Source organism: Carica papaya, chromosome 7 (genome assembly GCF_054855325.1).
Source record: "Carica papaya isolate Zhongbai chromosome 7, ASM5485532v1, whole genome shotgun sequence".
Classification (NCBI taxonomy): Eukaryota; Viridiplantae; Streptophyta; class Magnoliopsida; order Brassicales; family Caricaceae; genus Carica; species Carica papaya.
Genome location: NC_142315.1, coordinates 8513584 through 8532137, shown reverse-complemented (window position 1 = coordinate 8532137; position 18554 = coordinate 8513584). Strand labels below are relative to the sequence as shown.

The 18554-nt window shown below is 31.7% G+C and overlaps 1 protein-coding gene across 2 annotated transcripts; it reads left to right on the top strand.

The window, feature by feature from the left end:
- The first annotated feature begins 2620 nt into the window (after positions 1 to 2620).
- LOC110811344 (potassium channel AKT1-like) lies at positions 2621 to 17158 on the top strand. 2 transcript variants are annotated; one of them, XM_088207104.1, is made up of 12 exons: positions 2621 to 3004; positions 3774 to 4139; positions 9782 to 9839; positions 9929 to 10246; positions 10950 to 11195; positions 11697 to 11795; positions 12158 to 12190; positions 12323 to 12508; positions 13144 to 13338; positions 13455 to 13530; positions 14485 to 15078; positions 16530 to 17158. In XM_088207104.1, the coding sequence occupies exons 1-12, from the start codon at positions 2796 to 2798 to the stop codon at positions 16844 to 16846; spliced, it is 2697 nt and encodes an 898-aa protein (XP_088063230.1). In that variant the 5' UTR covers positions 2621 to 2795; the 3' UTR covers positions 16847 to 17158. The 2 variants fall into 2 exon arrangements, with proteins under 2 accessions (XP_088063230.1, XP_088063231.1); XM_088207105.1 differs by lacking the exon at positions 2621 to 3004 and having other exon boundaries at positions 3934 to 4119.
- Positions 17159 to 18554: the final 1396 nt, after the last annotated feature.

Sequence of the window (18554 nt, the reverse complement as noted above, 5' to 3'; positions counted from 1 at the left end):
TGAAAAAAAAAAGGGTTGTATTAATTAATTTTCAAAGAATAAAAGACCAGCATATGGTATTTTTGTCGCAGAGAAAAACGCCTTCAGACAAATGTAAGGTGAAAAACATATTGTCTTATATATTCTCGTACGCGTTTGCTTTTCACGTGTTAAAGAACATGGGATGTACTAATTGGTGCTCTGCACTTTGGACATTTCGCAGTTCATCCAGTGTGTTTTACGTTTATAATAAGCTAAAATAATTCGTACACTTTGCATATAATATTAATTTTCTTTTAATGCATATATATATAGTTCATATTGTATAATATTTTTATTATAAAATTAACTTCTTTTTTATTGCTAGATGATATAGCTCGTGAATATATAATTTATTCGATTTTGCTTCTATCTCTGTGTTTATTAGTGTTGTATCTTTTATGTTAATGAAGTGCGTGATTTTTATAAATTTTTTGTAAAATTTCAAGCTACTTTTAAATTATTAAGTTAATTTTTAAAATTTAACAATTATTATAATTTAATATTTAATATTTTTAAATCTAATGATAACGTAAATACTACTTTTTTGGTATTAATTCATTAATTTAATTAATTAATAATATTTATTTTTGAATTACTTTTTAAAACATCTAACCATGATATATTTATTTTAATTTTATTTTTTAGAAAATAAAAGGAAAATTAGAGTTTGAAACAAATAAAGAAATCACTAACACTAATTTGATAATTAAAATATCATTACAAATTTATGTTATTAGAACGAAACTCAATTTGATCATTACAGTTTTATCTCACATAATAAGTTAGATTATTGATTTATTGAATAAAATATTATAAATTAGTCATTATTAATTCATAATATACATAATTAATAAGGTTCAAACTAAAAATTTTCAAAGTAAAGCACAAAAATTTTAATTAGACTAATAAGGTTGGTGGTGGAAGTACAAGTTATTCAATGTAAATAAAAATCCCAATATATATATATATATATCTAATGCTTAATTTGATTTGATTTTAACATAAAAAGATTTCAAATTGAATCAAATTAACCAAAAGTTTAAAATTTATTGGTATATTACAAAAAAAAATAACCTTTAATTAAAATAAATAAATAAATAATGTATTTTGCATATAGTTAAAACAAATATGTATATCAATGTTATATATATATATCTTATTCCTAATGTCAATACAAGAACATACATTATAAATATAAGTTTTTATAATATTAATAGAACAATTACTATCTTACACAACACCCCCTAATTAACGGTTTTAATCAAACCTACAAATATTTTTTGACACATTTAATTTTAATTATTGATAACTTAAAAGTATTTAATATCATTCAAAAAAATTTGAAGTACTTAATAACCCAATTAACTTTTGTTATTTTATTAATTATTCAGGTTAGTGGATTATAAACCATAAGGGGTATCTTAGGATATATATTATTATTATTTTTATAATGTAAGGGTTATTTAAATGTTATATAAAAGAATTTTAGGTATTGTTATATGTTATTTGATAATGGAGTAAGAGACACATGTAGATATAAAATTATAACCTGTAATGGGTGTAAAACGGGTGTATACCCCTGCACCTGCCCCATTATATACTATTTATTATATTTTAAAGTTTATTTAAGTTAATCACATTTTAATTAATAAATATTTAATATTGTATTTTCTTAATAATATTTTATAAAATTATTACTGAATAAATTATATTTAAGCATTATCTTAAATTATATTCTGTTTTTGATTTTTTTTAGTTGAGTGTTAATCATTTATTTATGTATTTATTAAATTTTTTAAAATAAAAAAATATATTTAATATATAAAATTTTATCCGCGTACCAAATAATATGTAAATAATTTTCTACTCAGCATCATGCTATAGTAGCATGGTTAATTGTAGAGGGTATAATTTAAAACATAAGATTAAATTATAAAATTTACTTAATATATCATATAGTTTAAACGAATCATATTTGAATTATAAGATTTACTTAATATATTATATGATTTTGATGAATGATATTTAAATTATATGATATCTAAATTTTAGATATGGTATTGTTTGAATATAAATCTAATAATACCAAAATTAAAGAATATATATATTTTTTATTAATTCTTGCAATTAGAAAATTAGAGTTCATTATTAAAAAAAATTATGAGAAAATACCAAAATTAAAGAATATTTTTTTATTTATTAATTCTTGCAATTAGAAATTTAGAGTTCATTACTAAAAAAAATTATGAGAAAAGATTAACTGATTGTTAATACTTATTTTAAAAAAAAAATATTGAAAAAATTATTTAAAATTATTTTCAAAATTTTAAAAATAAAATAATTAGATTTCTGTCGATCACAAATTTTTTTTTTTATAAATTACTCGCTAATTGTTTAAATTTAAAATAATTAGATATATTTTAAAAAAAGTTATCCAAGGTATTTAGGTAATTTTAATTTAGTTTACTATACTTTGTTAATTTAGAAAAACGGCATATCATTCGGTAAGGGGTAAAATTGTAAATTGGTTTGAAGAAGAAGAAACTTGGAGGGACACGGTTGACAGGAGTCATAACGGTAAAGCGCAAATATATAAAGGTGACACCATACGTATCGGGCGCGGCGACAGTCGCGCTGCGGGAAACCTAGAGAAACAGAGAAAATGAAAATCTGGCAGAGAAGACAGCTATTGCATTGACATTTTTCTTCTTCATTTTCTTTCCTAAGGTGGATTTGAGGGGCTTCTGAGGGGTTATTTCTTCAGATAACAACAAATGGCGCCGATTAACAAGAAGGTGGTCTGGTTCTGCGGTAGAGAAGACGATGCGCGCGAAATTGAACGAATGTCGTCCCATGATGGAGCTAGCCTCAGCCACTACAGTCTCCACGCCGGAATTCTTCCTCATCTCGGCGCTGTCGGTCAAGCCACTCGCCGTGTCAAGCTTCGCCGCTTCGTTATATCCCCTTTCGATCCCCGTTACAGGTCCTTCTTTACTTTTTGTTTTCTCTCATTTTCATCATCATTCACATCTTCATCTCCGTTTTATGTTCTATACCGTAAATGTATATGTATGTACATCTGCCTTTTTTTTTTTTTCATTCTGAACATGTGTTGGTGGTTTTACGCGGGAATTCTTGAAAACCAGGGGAATTCAGATCATTTAGGGATGACTGAGAATATATGCTTTAAACTTTTAATTTCTTTAGTTGTTGATTCATGTTAGGGCAGCAACTTGTTGCAGGAATTTTACTATTCTCTGTTTTGTCAAAAGCGTCATCACACGTTTATATTTCTATTTTTGCATTCGATATTCTTTTTGGTTTTTCTTTCACTTTCTGCGAACGCCCTTCATTTTCTTATTGGTGCTAATCATAAATAGGGAGAAAAAAGTCTAGTCACAAAATTCTTTCTGCAATTTCTCTTGCATGGATTATTTGGATATATGACATAGTAAATAGCATTCGACTAGTCCTTTTGTTGAAGTTGCTTGGCATAATCAATACATCATATAGAAATCTGTAAAACCTTTGTCCTTGCTCGTTTGGTTCTTTACCCCCTTCATTTTATTATATTCTCCTCAAGTGAAAATTCAATACTCTATAACACATTCCTGCCTCACTGCACTATAAGTTCGGGATTTTTAATCGTTTTACGAGTTTTCCTGCAATAAATTCTTCTTGTGGATTTAATATGTCATCTGTTGGTTTAAAATCAGCAAATGTTGCTGAGCTGCTTTAATCTGGCATTTCAGATTATGGGAGGTGTTTTTGGTGTTTCTAGTCTTTTACACAGCGTGGGTGTCTCCTTTTGAGTTTGGATTTCTGCAAAAACCCAGTGGAGGTCTCAGCATTGCAGACAACATAGTCAATGGGTTCTTTGCTATTGACATTGTTTTGACATTCTTTGTTGCATTCCTGGACAAAACCACTTATCTCTTGATTGATGATCCAAAGAAAATTGCTTGGAGGTATGCAAGATCATGGTTAGCATTTGATGTGATATCCACAATTCCGTCTGAAGTTGCTCGGAGTATATTGCCTGATTCTGTTCAAGCATATGGATACTTCAGCATGCTTCGTCTCTGGCGGCTTCGAAGAGTGAGTAAATTCTTTGCCAGGTAAACTTATTACTGTCTCATTTGAGTAGGATGCCAAGTTGTGGGCCTAAATTATTATCAGTGACAGTTTTTATTACTATTTGATTGCTTTTACTACTTTCTGCCTGTTCATGTTAGAATGACTTATACCATACTTTGGTCTCATATTATGAATAAACCTATTACTTTGGAAATTTTTCTTTCGTTGATCAATTTATTTAGGATGACTTTTTATCAAAAAACTTAAGATCTGAAATCATATATTTTTAAGTTTATTAAAATTAATCTCTAAACCCTCAAAAGCTTGCCTGTTTTTTTTTTTCTTTTCATATTACTCAAAAATTTGCAAAAGGAATAAGCCTTACAAAGTGTCTATCCCTCTGCATTCAAAGCCCAAACCCGGATCTCATCTTTCACTGCCTTTGCCATCATCTTCAGCTTATACCTAAGAGATCATATTTAAGGCACCACAAAAAAATATTATCACAAGACTCAATATCATTTCTGTACAGAGAACATCTATTCATCAAAATTCAGATAAAATGCGTTATCTTTCAAATCTGCTTTCGTGGAATCTCATCATTGCTCACCAACTTTCTTGGCTAAGTGAAAGTAAAAAGACCCCTTAGGAGTTGAGGGTCCACACTAGAAAATCATCGATATCAAGTAATGGTGTACAAATTCTGATCCGGACTGAAAAATCAAACCAGACAGGATCAAACACATGGCAGTCTGGTCTTTGGTCTTTAGATAGAGGGGCCGAATTTTTGGGTCTTAATCAGTCGGACCGGTAACAAAAGAAAAAAGATTTGAAAAAAAAAACTAAACAAAAAAAAAAACTGTAGATATTCACTAATCTCCCAATCATAAAATTATTAAAATTTATAAGACTCACACTATCCAAGTCATTCATAGTTGATTCGGACATGACTTATTAATAGCAATAATCATAGGAAATTGATGCTTTAGAGTCTCTCAATCAATTTACACGTCTTACCAAAACCTCATCCTTTCCCCCGACCTTACCTTCCTCTTAATTCACTCGATAAACTCCATCCTTTCCATGCATATCTTCTTCCATAACCCGACACCATATGGCTGCCTTAGCATCTTGGTAAACTAGCCTCTATTAATTGCCACAATCATTTTCCTTAAAAAACCTATTTAACATCAAACATCAATCTCAATTCCAAGTTGCAAAATTAAACTAGTTGCTTCACTATATCCCAAACCACAAAGTGATATTTCCTTCTCTCATCTGTACCAATTCAGAGGAACCTTTGCTAAATAGACTCAAACTTTTTGGCACACTAATGGGCATGGATATGAGAGACATGAAGTATACTAGAATGTTGACCATGATACTTTTAATAAGAGTCAATCTTCTTGCCTATGACGGTAAATTCCTCTTCCAACCTACCAATTGAGACTTTAATCTCACAATCACTAGATTATAAAGGAATACTTTTATACTTTCCCTAAAGGCAAACCTAGGTATTTTATTTGAAGATTGAAACATGTATATCGCAAAATGTTTGCCAAACTGTAGATGTCCGTGTTATTTCCCAATTGCACCATCTCTAATTTTGGTATGTTAATATTGAGACCAAATACTGTTTGGAGATTTAACATGAAAGATTTGATGTTGAGAACGACTTCAATATCTGGCTCACAAAGCAAGAGCATATCATGAATAAAGAAAAGCTGAGACACCTCTTGGCCCTCTCACCTTCATGCACCTTTAGACCCTTAAAAGGCTCAAGGGCCTTAGCTTTGTGAAGTATTTTCTTTAAGGCCTCCATTAATATGATAAAGAGCAGTGAGAAAAGTTGATTGTCTTATCTTAGCTTTTTGGAAGCGGTAAAAAAAATTCGATTAACCCTTATTCTCCAAAATAACAAATGACATAAAATAGATCGAAGTCTTAATCTACTAATTTCATTTGTTGCCAAAACTCATTTTGTTCAATTAATCTAACTAAAATCTGCAATTATCACGGTCCTATACCTTTTCTATGTTAAGTTTGCATAGAACCCATTCCTATCCTTACTCAGAATTTCATCGACCATCTCATTTGCTATTAGAGCTGTATTGAAAATCTATCTCCACACGAAATTCTGTTTACACTCTTTCACCACTTCACCCACCATCTTTGTCATTCTTTTTGCAAGTACTTTAGCATTAAGTTTATAGAGAAAACCCACAAAGTTGATCGATATGACATTCTGGATATTAGAAGTCATTTCATCTTTGGAATAAGTATACAAAAAGTATTGTTCAGGCTATTCATGAAAGAAACCAAATCATAAAATTCTCCGAAGAGTTAAATTATATTCTCTTTTAGAATCTCCCAAAATTTTTCAGGAATCTCATGTTGAAATCACATAGGTCTAGGGCTGTGTCACTGCTACTATAATGCCTTGACCTATGTACTATTAAACTAATAATCTTTTGTTTTAAAACCATTAATTTTTAAAAATTTAAACTCAAATTACTAGTAATTTATGATTTGATCTCTTATATGAAACCCAATAATTACATATTTTTTCGATGTGAAATTAGAGTATCACATTACAGTTCGTGAAGCCTTCTAAGATCTTCTCATCCGAGAATTCCTTTTCAAGCACCCTCGATCCTTCTCATTCAATCTATTAAACTCCAACCTGTCTAGAGTTGGTCCCGGGGGGACAACTTCAATATGGAATTTCTTAAAATAATGTTTGGTCCATTCTTTAAACTCTCATTATCTTTTACTAAATAGCCATTAATTCTAACAACTTCCAAGTAATTTAGTCTTTTTTGATCATTCTTAATTAAAAAAGTTTGTGTTTTTATCTCCATCTAGAGTCCATCTAGCTCTCAATTTTTGTCTCCAAGCAATCTCCATTTATATTAAATTATCCGATTCAAGATACTATCTCCAATTTAAGAACGCTTGCTTCAGCTACTACTTCCCCAAAATGCCTCCTTGCTCCATTGTTTATCTTGGATTTAATTGCCACCAGTTTCTTGAAAACCTTGAAACCCGGATTTTCTTCCGCCTCAACATTTCCCAACCATTCTTTGATTTTATCATAAAAGCCCTGAATCTTCAGGCATTTTTCCTCAGATCCAAATAGACATGGACTGCTTGACTCTATCCTCCAAACATATAGGAAAATGGTTGGAGATAGTGCGTTGAAGGGTTTTTTAAATTAGTCTATTATTTGGCACTAGAAAGAGAAGACCAAAATGAGGAATCTGTCAATCTTGGAGAAAGTAGCGTTTGGTTATATGATTTGACCAAGTCCACCTTCCTCTAGAGAGTGGCATAACCATCAGGTTTTACTTGTCCAACACATCTTGGAACTCTTTTTGCACATGCCCTGGAAAAATTCTCCCCTGCCTTCTCTTGCCAAGTGTCTTCAAAATTTTTCACCAGATTTTTCCTTTCTCCTCTTGATTTCCTTGAATAGGTTTATAGCCACCCTTTAAGGCCTTTAAAGCTAACCCCAAGTAACTTACCAATTATGGATATATTTCTGGGAATACATTTCGAGTTTTCATCTTCACTAGAAATGTCCCCATTATCCCCCTCAACCACAACCACCTGTTAGTATCCCTCCTTCTCTCCCTCCTCCACAAAACTCCTTTCCCCAACCCCATCACATCATTCTTTCCTTCCCCGATAACCATCAGCGGCGGAGCGTCCTCCTTCACAATTGGCTTTGGTCAATCGAGACCCCGAGCCTGTCTGACCTCCTCCACGCCTTCATCATTATCAACTCATTTTGTCCTCCTTCCTCCCTCGGGTGACTGCACCCCTCGATTGCATCCATCTGTGTTCATCTGGGTTCAGCTCGAAACACGTTAAGCCACTTTTATTGCGTTAGTCTAGTAAACTTCTTCCTTGGACAAAGCCTACTTTCCAAATTCATTAGCCCATCGAAGGCCTTACTAGGCTTTCTTGGACAAGGCCCAAAGTTTTTGATCTCATAAGTAAAATGCGCCCTTAATGCATTTTAAATTTTGGAATCCCATCCGACCCGATTTATGAGCTCTCTTCTTCTCTGCCGGCTCGCCTCCTCTCCACCTTCTTTTACCATATTGACAGAGCTCTTCTCCATTAGCGGCCTCCTTGGATGATTTATAGGAAGGGTTCATTAATGTCTAGTATAATAAAATATATGCAAAATTTATTAATATTTAAATTTAATATATTTAAATGATAATTTATTAATATTTAATAATATTAATTGTTTTTATTTGAATTGATAACATAGTATTATTATATATTTAAATAAATTTTTTATTTTATTCGTATTTTATTGTATATAATAATAAATAAAAATTAAAAAAAATATAATATTAAATATATACATATATATATATTAAAAATATGTATATAATTAAATATATTCTATATATATAATTAAAATATTATATACATATATAATATATAAATAAAAATATAAATATATATGATAAAAATATATATATAAATATATTATATACATGCATTTATGTATAATAAAATATATAGATACATATATAGATAAATTTATGTATATATGTAACAAAATATATATAATTAAATATATAAATATATAGATAATTAAATATATAAATATATGTATGTATTATTTAAATTTAATTGAATATATAAATAAATATTTATATAAAAAAATATATAATTAAATATATATAATATTTTAAAAAGAAGAAGAATATAAAAAGAATGTTGGGTAGAAGAAATTAAAAAAAAAGATAATGTTATAAATAATAAAAAATATTAAGGGTATAAAAAAAAGTCATTAAATTATTATAAAAATTACCTGACTAATTTAAAAAAATAAAAAAAATCATAATTTTAAAAATCATGATTTGCACAAAAAAATTTACTGTGTATTTACAAATACAAAATAAACACAAAAAAATTATGAAAAAATTATACCATCTTTATATAAACCTCTTACTAAATCCTGGGTTTTCCATAGCTATCCAAATTTTCTGACACGCCACCATGCATTTTAAGACGTTGGTCGCAGCCGACTGAGGTCCTCCAGTTCTCATCTCATCGCCTCTGATGGTTCTGCAACCCTGCGGTCCTAAACGTTCTACTCACCACGTTATACATTGCCAAAATCGTCCTCCACCCAGTCACTTGATGGTCCTCCAAAATGTAGATTCTTCTCCGAGACTCCCCTCTTCTTTCTATAAGAACCTGAAACTTGCTCCTCTTCTTTGCACCCTTGGAATATGCTTATGCCTACTGTGCTCATCACCCAAAATTCCTCCCCTTCCTTCCGATAAAAATGCTGTAGCGTTTCTAACAATCACTCCACCTCCTTGTCCAAAAAAGAAATTGTCTACCAAAAACCTTTGCCATTCTCACTCACCATTAACCCTTCTCCCCTCCTTCCAGCAGTAGCTATGTCGAAAGATTTTTTTTCGATCACCGGGAATCTCCGGGTGGCGAGAAAGCATCATGGCCTTCTCACGCTCAGCTTGCATACCGTTAGCAAAAGTGATTCTCAGTGAAACTTTTTCTCCATAAGTTTTCTCTACCTTGGGTGCCTAAAATTAGGCTGCATATCAAATTGATTTATTGTGTTTCCTTTTCTTTAGTTTTTCTCATTAACCGATCAACAGGAATTTATCTTGGTTTTTGTTTATATTTTCAGATTGGAAAAAGACAAGAACTTTAGCTATTTTTGGGTCCGATGCTTGAAGCTTATATGTGTTAGTACCGGTAACCATTATGTTCTTTTTATTTGAGAAAGTAATCTTCGGCTATGATCTATCTTACTCTGTATGCGATGTCTGTACAGGTTACACTATTTGCAGTTCATTTTGCTGGCTGTGTCAACTATTTTCTTGCTGCACATTACCACGACCCTGGAAACACTTGGATTGGGATTTCTGATGGAGGCTTTCTTGAAAAGAGTTTGTGGTTCAAGTATATCACTTCAATTTATTGGTCCATCACTACCCTTACAACAACTGGATATGGTGATTTGCATGCTGTAAATACAAGGGAAAAGATATTTGGCACCCTTTACATGCTCTTTAATCTTGGATTGACAGCCTATTTGATCGGAAATATGACTAACTTGGTTGTACATGGAACCAGTCGAACCAGAAAATTTGTGAGTAATTCTGACTTACTTATGTTGAGATTGGCTCTTTTAATGGAGTTATCTTCGATCTTCTGGTTACAACATATACTTTGTAGCATTATCTTAAGTGGTTTTGAAGATTCATGTGCTAAATATCTTTTCTCGCCAGAAAGTGGTGACTTCTTTTCTATGCAATTCATGCAGGAGGAAATAACTTTTTGCATCTGCTCAAGCTGGAAAATTTAAAAGTAGTAATAGGAGAGGCTTTTCAGAAATAAATGACAAAGTTCTTTTATAAAATTTGTATTAACCCTCTATTTGTATCTTTGCTTGACAAATTTTATCACCAAAGTTTGTTTTCAAAGGTTACCACTTTACTACAAAACCTTAACTTTAATTGACCCACCATGTGATCAGTAACACTTCTTCTTCTTCTCGACTGAAATGACATCAATACACCATATAATTCTCTCTTAATGCTACATTTTGAACTCATTTAGCTATGCTTTTAATTTTTGACACTTGTTGATCTACATTATTTTAATATGTATTGCTCCAATTTCAATATATATTGCTCCAGAAACTTTCACTAATCAGGATATCATGCCTATTGCTCTCGGTTTTAGTACTCTATTAGGATCATGGTGGTTATGGTCCAAGAGGTGTTTCCATCTAGATGGTCTGGTGCTTTCAAGTTTTTTTATTCTCTTTTTCTTTCCTGGGTTCATTTCAGAGGGACACCATACAAGCTGCTTCAAGTTTTGCCCACAGGAATCACTTGCCTGTTCGCTTACAAGATCAGATGCTTGCGCATCTTTCTTTAAAATACAGAACTGATTCAGAAGGGTTGCAGCAGCAAGAGACAATTGATAACCTCCCGAAAGCTATTCGATCAAGCATTTCACACTATCTTTTCTATTCACTCCTTGATAAGGTGTACTTATTCCATGGAGTATCAAATGATCTACTCTTTCAACTGGTACTATTTATATGACCATGTTATCATTTTTTTAGATGTTTAGATGGTTAGGAGGATATTCTGTATTCTAGATGCAGAAGATGGGGTAGTAAATTGCTTTTGGTGTCTTAAAGAAGATAGTGTACAATAAGTTATTTAATACTACAAAAGAAGGAAAAAAGAGATTTTGAGCCTCTCTTTTGCATGTAGAGTCATTTAAAAAAAATTTGAATCTTAAACTTGGGATTTCAAAGCAACTCAACTTAGGAAAGCACCATCTACAAACTACTGGAGGTTGGCCATATGATCGTATTCCTCTAATCCACCCAGTCAAGGACATACTGATATAATTCTTTAATGGTGAACTATGTGCATTTTATTGAGAGAGTATATTTAACAGAAAGGTATATTTAACAGTCACTTGTCTAACAACAGGTAAGTGACTCAAAAAAAAGTTAGCAGAAACATGCATATACATTACAAGCAAAATCTAGATACTAAGTCATGTTATCAACTTTAAAGGTCTCGGAGATGAAACCAGAGTATTTTCCTCCCAGAGAAGATGTAATTTTGCAGAATGAAGCACCCACAGATTTGTATATATTGGTCACTGGTTCTGTGGTAAGAAGTTCATTTCTCTTTTTTCTTATGCGTATAGCTTCTGACTTCATTTTGAAATTGGAATTTTTATTCTCAAGAAATACAAGCATTCAAATGTAAGGTCTTATCATTGAGCAGAGAAAATGACCAATAAGAGGATTTGATGTGGGATTTCTTATCTAAATTTTTAGGACAACAAAAAGGTTTAAATAAAAAATAAGGTAATCTGACTCTTTGCACTGTTCAAGAGAAAAATAAAGGAAACCTAACAAAATAAAGGAAATATCATTCACATAAGCTCGAATTTTTGGTCATTTATTTGCATTTTACCTTTTTAATATTTGGGGGCATTATAGTTCCTGACATGCAAGTCTATCTGGCAGGAAATTATTGTGGGCATAAATGGAAAAGAGCAGGTGAGTTTTTTATTTAAAATTTTTGGATAAAATTACTTCTGGCAGTAATTTTTAAATTTCAGTATGAAGAAGATAGCAAAGCTTGTTTACCATCATTTAAATGCATATTCTGTTTAAAATTGAAAATTGCAGGTAATTGGTGAAGCACAGACAGCAGATGTTGTCGGCGAGGTTGGTGTGCTTTGTTACAGGCCCCAACTGTTTACGGTGCGAACTAAACGATTGAGTCAGTTGCTTCGCCTGAACCGTACTGCTTTCCTGAATATTGTTCAGGCAAATGTAGGGGATGGTGCAATAATAATAAATAACCTTCTTCAGGTTTGTGAAATTTGAAACAAAATATGCTTAACTTAATTTGCTGATTGTTGTTCTTTCTTTTGTCACTTTCCTTTGGTTGGGAAAATGGAGAATAGTTTGCAGCAGTTTTGGTTAGCATGGAGGGAAGACCATCCACCATCTTATAATCACGGACAATCTTGCTACTACCAAGCAGACAGACTTCAATATTATCCTGTGTTTCCTTCTAAATTAAGCTCCCAGAGCTAGGTTGGGGCTCTATAATTGCTTAAGAGTTATTTCTTTCTGCATTTACTTAAATTGTTGAGGTGTCTTAAGAAGTTGTATCTCTTGAATAGATCTCCTTCTAAGCTTAGACACCCGTCAATGAATTATATCCTGGAAAAGGCTTAGAAAACAGAGCAATATTTGGTTAGCCATTACAAAGAGAGAGGAATCTAGTTGTTGTGAATGAAGACAGGTGCTATTTAACTGTTAGATACGGGGATTGTCCTAGACAATTGTGCAAGTGCTTAAGTGCACATGATGCTACCATTACATAGCTTCTTTTTTTTTAAAAAAAAAAAGAAAAATCAACGCTTCTAGGGCAAGGCAAAGATATATAGATGATGAAAATGGGAAAATGAATAAGTTATCCTTATTATCTGTGGTTGTAGCATTTGAAAGATTCAAGAGACCCAGCAATGGCAAGCATTTTGGCTGATACAGAGCATATGCTGGCTCACGGCAAGATGGACTTGCCTCTTAGTTTGTGCTTTGCAGCAGTCAGAGGAGATGATCTGTTGTTGCACCAGTTGCTGAAACGAGGTTCAGATCCCAATGAAGTGGATACTAATGGGCGAACTGCCCTGGTTCGTATCTCTTTTATATATATATGTGTGTGTGCGGGTGTGTGGGCGCATGCACGCATGTTGCTTACTTTAGCTTTTCTTTTTCTTTTTTTTTTCTTTACTTCAACTTGTAACAGCATATTGCAGCATCCAAAGGACATGAGCATTGTGTGGCTCTACTCCTAGAGTACGGAGCAGATACTAATATCAAAGGTAGTCTTTAGTTTTCCAATTAATAGATATTCTTAAAACGGAATTTAGTAAAACCAATATGTTCCTTATTCAAGTATACTTCCTGGAATCTAAGCTCTGTACATTTATCAGAACACCAGAGATATATAAAGCATTTTCTATTTGGAAATGGTTTTACAGAGAGCTTTTCGGGAGATTCTCGTCATTGTACTCTCATATGTTTGAAAGATAAAGCTAATGCTTCTGCTACTGACCTAATCTAATGTTTAACTTGTATCACCGAAGAATATCATCATTTAAGGCAGGATTCTGCTGCTTTTCTCCTAGGCTGGTTTTTCAATATAGTTCATGCTGTCTTTGTGCATTGATACATCATATTAGTTAAATTCTTAAACTAAAACTCATGTACTGAAGTTAGGCTGTGATAAATAGGATAATGAATTGGAAAAGTGTTTGAGAAACCTCATCAATCTAGTGAATTACTTAAATCTTTGTTTCCATGGTCCACTTCAAACTTGGAAAGAAAGAAAAATTTCCATTACATGGAAATTAATGTAGATATTTACAAAAAGTTACCATCTTTAATGTTTTGATATGTTGGCTTGATCCACCAGACCAATAACTTCTGTTTGTTTCATTTTTTCACGTATATGAATGTTTCATAGTTCTGGATCTCTTCGACATCGGCTACACCAGTGAAGGCAGTAGATTACATTATGAAACAGTAGTTACTGGTCAGATGATGAGCATTTGTGGCTGTGCTGATAATACCCTACCTAGAGACCACATAGCTAATTTTCCATTGTATCATACTTCAGAAGTGAAGGTTTTAGGAATTAGGTTTTCTCCTAGCTGGTAGCTTCAACATGATTATTTTTGAAAGTTATCCTTGCTGTTATTTAATGATACTATTTTTATTTCAAACAGTACCTATTAGCTGAAGAGAAGGATAACCGATTACTTTTGGTCATGCAGATTTGGAAGGAAATGTCTCCTTATGGGAAGCAGTATCAGGGCAGCATGAATCTGTGATTAAACTTCTTGCAAGCAATGGTGCAGTTATATTTTCTGGTGATGTGGGTCATTTTGCGTGCACAGCTGTTGAGCAAAACAACTTGGATCTTCTAAAAAATATTGTCAGATATGGTGGAGATGTAACCCTGCCTAACAGCAATGGACATACTGCACTCCACACTGCAGTCTCAGATGGAAATGTCGAAATAGTTAAATTCCTATTAGAACAAGGTGCTGACATCGATAAGCCAGATACTCATGGATGGACACCAAGAACTATGGCAGAGCAGCAGAGCCATGAAGAGATAAGAGATTTATTCCAAAATAGGAAAGAAATCAAGAAACCACCAGTTGTCAAATTTTCAAATACACAGAGAGTGGTGCCAAGTTCTGGGAAGCCACTTATGAAGTATAGCAGCGAGCCCTCAATGCCTCCTTATTCCCGTGAAGCTTTGTTACCTATCCCCGAGGTGAACTGGTCAGATAGACGTGAGAGGCGGAGAGTTAACAACTTCCAGAATTCACTGTTTGGGATCATGTCAGCTGTCAATACTGGTGAGCAAATAACTTATTTTTTGTTTTTGAGGAAGAAGTCCTACTTTTCTACGTGCTCTTTCATCCCACTAAACTTTTTCTTTTACAATAGAATAGTTCTGGCTTTCAGTAACTATAAGTTTGCAGAATTAGCAAAGAAAATGTATTAGTAAAAAGCATTAAAATTGAGAAAATGGTTTGGGAGACCGAATTTTTTTCCTAAGTTGAAACCTTAGAAAACTGAACATGGTAAAGTGAAAGGCTTGTGTAGCCTTCTTTGGTGAAAATTTCATACTTTCGCTACTATCTTTCATTTTGATTGAATATGGCATCTGGTTTCTGTAGCAAATATCTTTGGTAGACAGATAAAATTAAAGTTCCGTGCTCCATATAATAATTGGGGACATTCGCAAATCAAATTAAGTAACCAGAAATACCTACCCTGCACTGGTTTAGTGAGTACATTAAAACTGGATGAAGAAAAAGTGATGGCATGTCACAGTTAATGACTGTGAAATTGGTAAATTTGGAGTCGACATAAACTTAATCATTAGCCATGTTTTCTAATAGTTAATAAATTAACTGAAAATAGGTTTAACTGATAAATGATCTGCGATCAAGTTTGTGAACCTTTCCTTGAACTAGTAGAGCGCAACTAACAACCTAGGAACTATTGTTAGTCATTTTTGTTGTCATTTGATAACGAATTAAAAATTTGTGGATGGGTTAGATTTTAGTTTGTTTGTTATCGTTGACTTTGGATAAGAAATTTGCTTAACAATCCAAGAAATTTCATTATTTTGAGGGAGTTCATAAATGAATAGTGTTGATTATTTTTTCCTAGTAATATGATATACTGGTTTTTAAAATATCATCGGGGATTCACAAGCTTGTAGGGGGATATCATTGGTATTTAATTTGGTAGTTTTTGTTTGCTAATGGTGGAACTAGCATAGGAGACTCGTGAAACTTGTTTGTAATTTGTGAATGGCTGGCAATATTGGTTTCTTCTTCATTAGTTATGACCTATCCATTTCAAAACTACCACTGTAGGTTCACAAACGTGGTCATTATGTGAGAACTAGTGGTATTGACTTTTAATTCGGTGGTTATAGTTCACTGATTTGAGAATTAATAATATAAAAGATTTGTGGACTTGGTCATGGTTTATGAATTAGTTAGACTTTGTCATTTAGTAGGTATTCTTTGAAAATAGAAGGACATGAATGATAATCCAGTATATGTGGTTCCATATTGACAAAACTTTTCTGGTCATTTTAGTTTGACTAGCTCTTTTGGTCACATTTACTTTGATGTGGTCAATCATTCCCCAAGTGTTATACGGAGAATGGTGCTTCCGATTTTCAGTGCGAGCACCGCGTTTAGCATGAATCATGAAAATGCATTCAATTTTAAAGGAACTATTATTTTGTAGTATCCAATACTGCATCGTGTAACTTTTATCTGTGCAGGTGAGGACCCCATTGCTTTTGGAGGCAACTTTAATAGACACAAAACTCTTGGCAATCATTATCCAAGAGTGATTCTAAGTTGCCCGCAACAAAATGAAGTCGCAGCGAAGCTAATTCTTTTGCCAAAGTCTCTTCAAGAACTGTTTGATATAGGTGCCAAAAAATTCGGGATATCACCCACCAAGATTCTTACCAAGGAGGGAGCTGAAGTAGATAATATAGAGCTTATTAGAGATGGCGATCATCTTATTCTTGCAAGTCACTCTGGAACTGAAAACTCAGTGAGCCAGGTAACTGGAGATTCAGGCAAGATGTGACTGTGAAGAATCCTCAGTTTTTTTTTTTTCTAATAACGGCGTGTTACTACTGCTCAAGCCACCCAAAAGAATTTCAACCCAAGGGGAATGTAGTGCTCTGTTTTTGGTCTCAGGAGCCTTTTTTCTTTTCCCCCTCAATTTTCTTTTTGTCATTTCAGTTGGCAAAGGCGTGGAATTTATATACGGGAAAGAGAAAATTACGAGTGTGTCAATACAAAGAATATAGCGAAGGTGTACGAATCAATAGGGATTGTAAATTGTACAATAAGAATTCATTTGCATATGTATATGAAAAGGTTCCTTTTTTGTTTTTGTTTTCAGTATAACAATTCATTTATATGTCAAGGTTGGATTATTCAAATTAAATAAGATGTGATTTTTTGAAGATTTAGCTGAACGAGAATGACTTACAGTAGCATCTTACTCGCATTTTTATACTTTTTTTTTTTTAAAAAAAATAAGTTTTTAGTGTATAAACTATTTTATTTATAATTTGTATTTAGATAAAAAAATTTATAAATTTTTTGAAAAGCAAGGGTCGGAAAAAGTTGTGAACTACTTCACAACGGGTTTTATGATTTTTCTACCTAATTTTCAGCCACTAAACTGATTTATTCATAGTCTTTACCTTATAAGATTTCCATAAATACTAAAGTTGCTTAGAATTAATGGAGTTATAAATTTTTGAATTTTTAGAATTGTTATGAAATCACAGCAGTAGTTTTAGGAATCTGAATTTTCATTTTTCAATAACTTTTTTAATTGATTCATTCTTTTAAACTATAGTTTTACATGTCTATATATTATAATTATTTTCTAATTTGATCTGTATTAAGAGAATTAGATTTTTAAATTCAATTATACATTACGTAAACAAAATAATCTAAAGTTTAATTTTCAACAAGCAATTTTAGGATGCTAGTTGATACTAATATAGTTGAAATTTTTAGAAGATACAAATTTTTTTTTATATATTACACATTAAATTTTATTGGATTGTACGAAAAATTTGTAAATTTGGGAAACAATAAATTTGCATTAAATCATAAAAAGTTTGATGAATTTTAAATTTGACCTTGATAAATGGCCTTCTAGATGCGCTTTAAATTGCATTTGTCAACATTAGACTTCTCATGAATATGTACATGCATTATTGAATTTTTTAAATATTTATTTGAAATTTTGAATGTATAAAATTTTTTAAGAAGCTTTTGACATTTTATTGAAAATTTTAATGTTTGATGTTACAAGTGAGAATAGTCTTGGACCTATTCTAATTGTATTATAATATTTATTTATTTTTCCTAATTTTATGAAATTATTAAATTGTTAGTTGATTTTTAACTATTTATAAATTATATAAATTTTCTTGAAGTGCGTATTATGTATAATTATTTATTTTGAATACAAATATTGAATTAATAAAATTAAAAATTGATAAATTTGATGAAATTATATATTTTAATTAAAATAAGAAATAATTTGTCTGTTTTAACGAAAATAATAAGTAATTTATAATCTTGTTTTAAAACTCGGTCTAACTAAATTTGAATTTGACAATAAAAATAAAGATAAATACATAAAGTAAAACTATATTTCTTCTTTGCCTTGTTGATACAAAGATATATGTATTACTTACATGATGAGAATTAAATATAATTTTAGACTCTAATATAGAAAGATACGTGTCACTTACAATATAGAAGTT

What these genes read in the sequence shown, in the direction of transcription:
- LOC110811344 (XM_088207104.1), top strand. Translation starts at nt 2,796, where the DNA reads ATGGCGCCGATTAACAAGAAGGTGGTCTGGTTCTGCGGTAGAGAAGAC. An exon ending in CCTTTCGATCCCCGTTACAG is followed by an intron (nt 3,005 to 3,773) that starts GTCCTTCTTTAC and finishes CTGGCATTTCAG; the next exon opens with ATTATGGGAGGTGTTTTTGG. An exon ending in CTAATGGGCGAACTGCCCTG is followed by an intron (nt 13,339 to 13,454) that starts GTTCGTATCTCT and finishes AACTTGTAACAG; the next exon opens with CATATTGCAGCATCCAAAGG.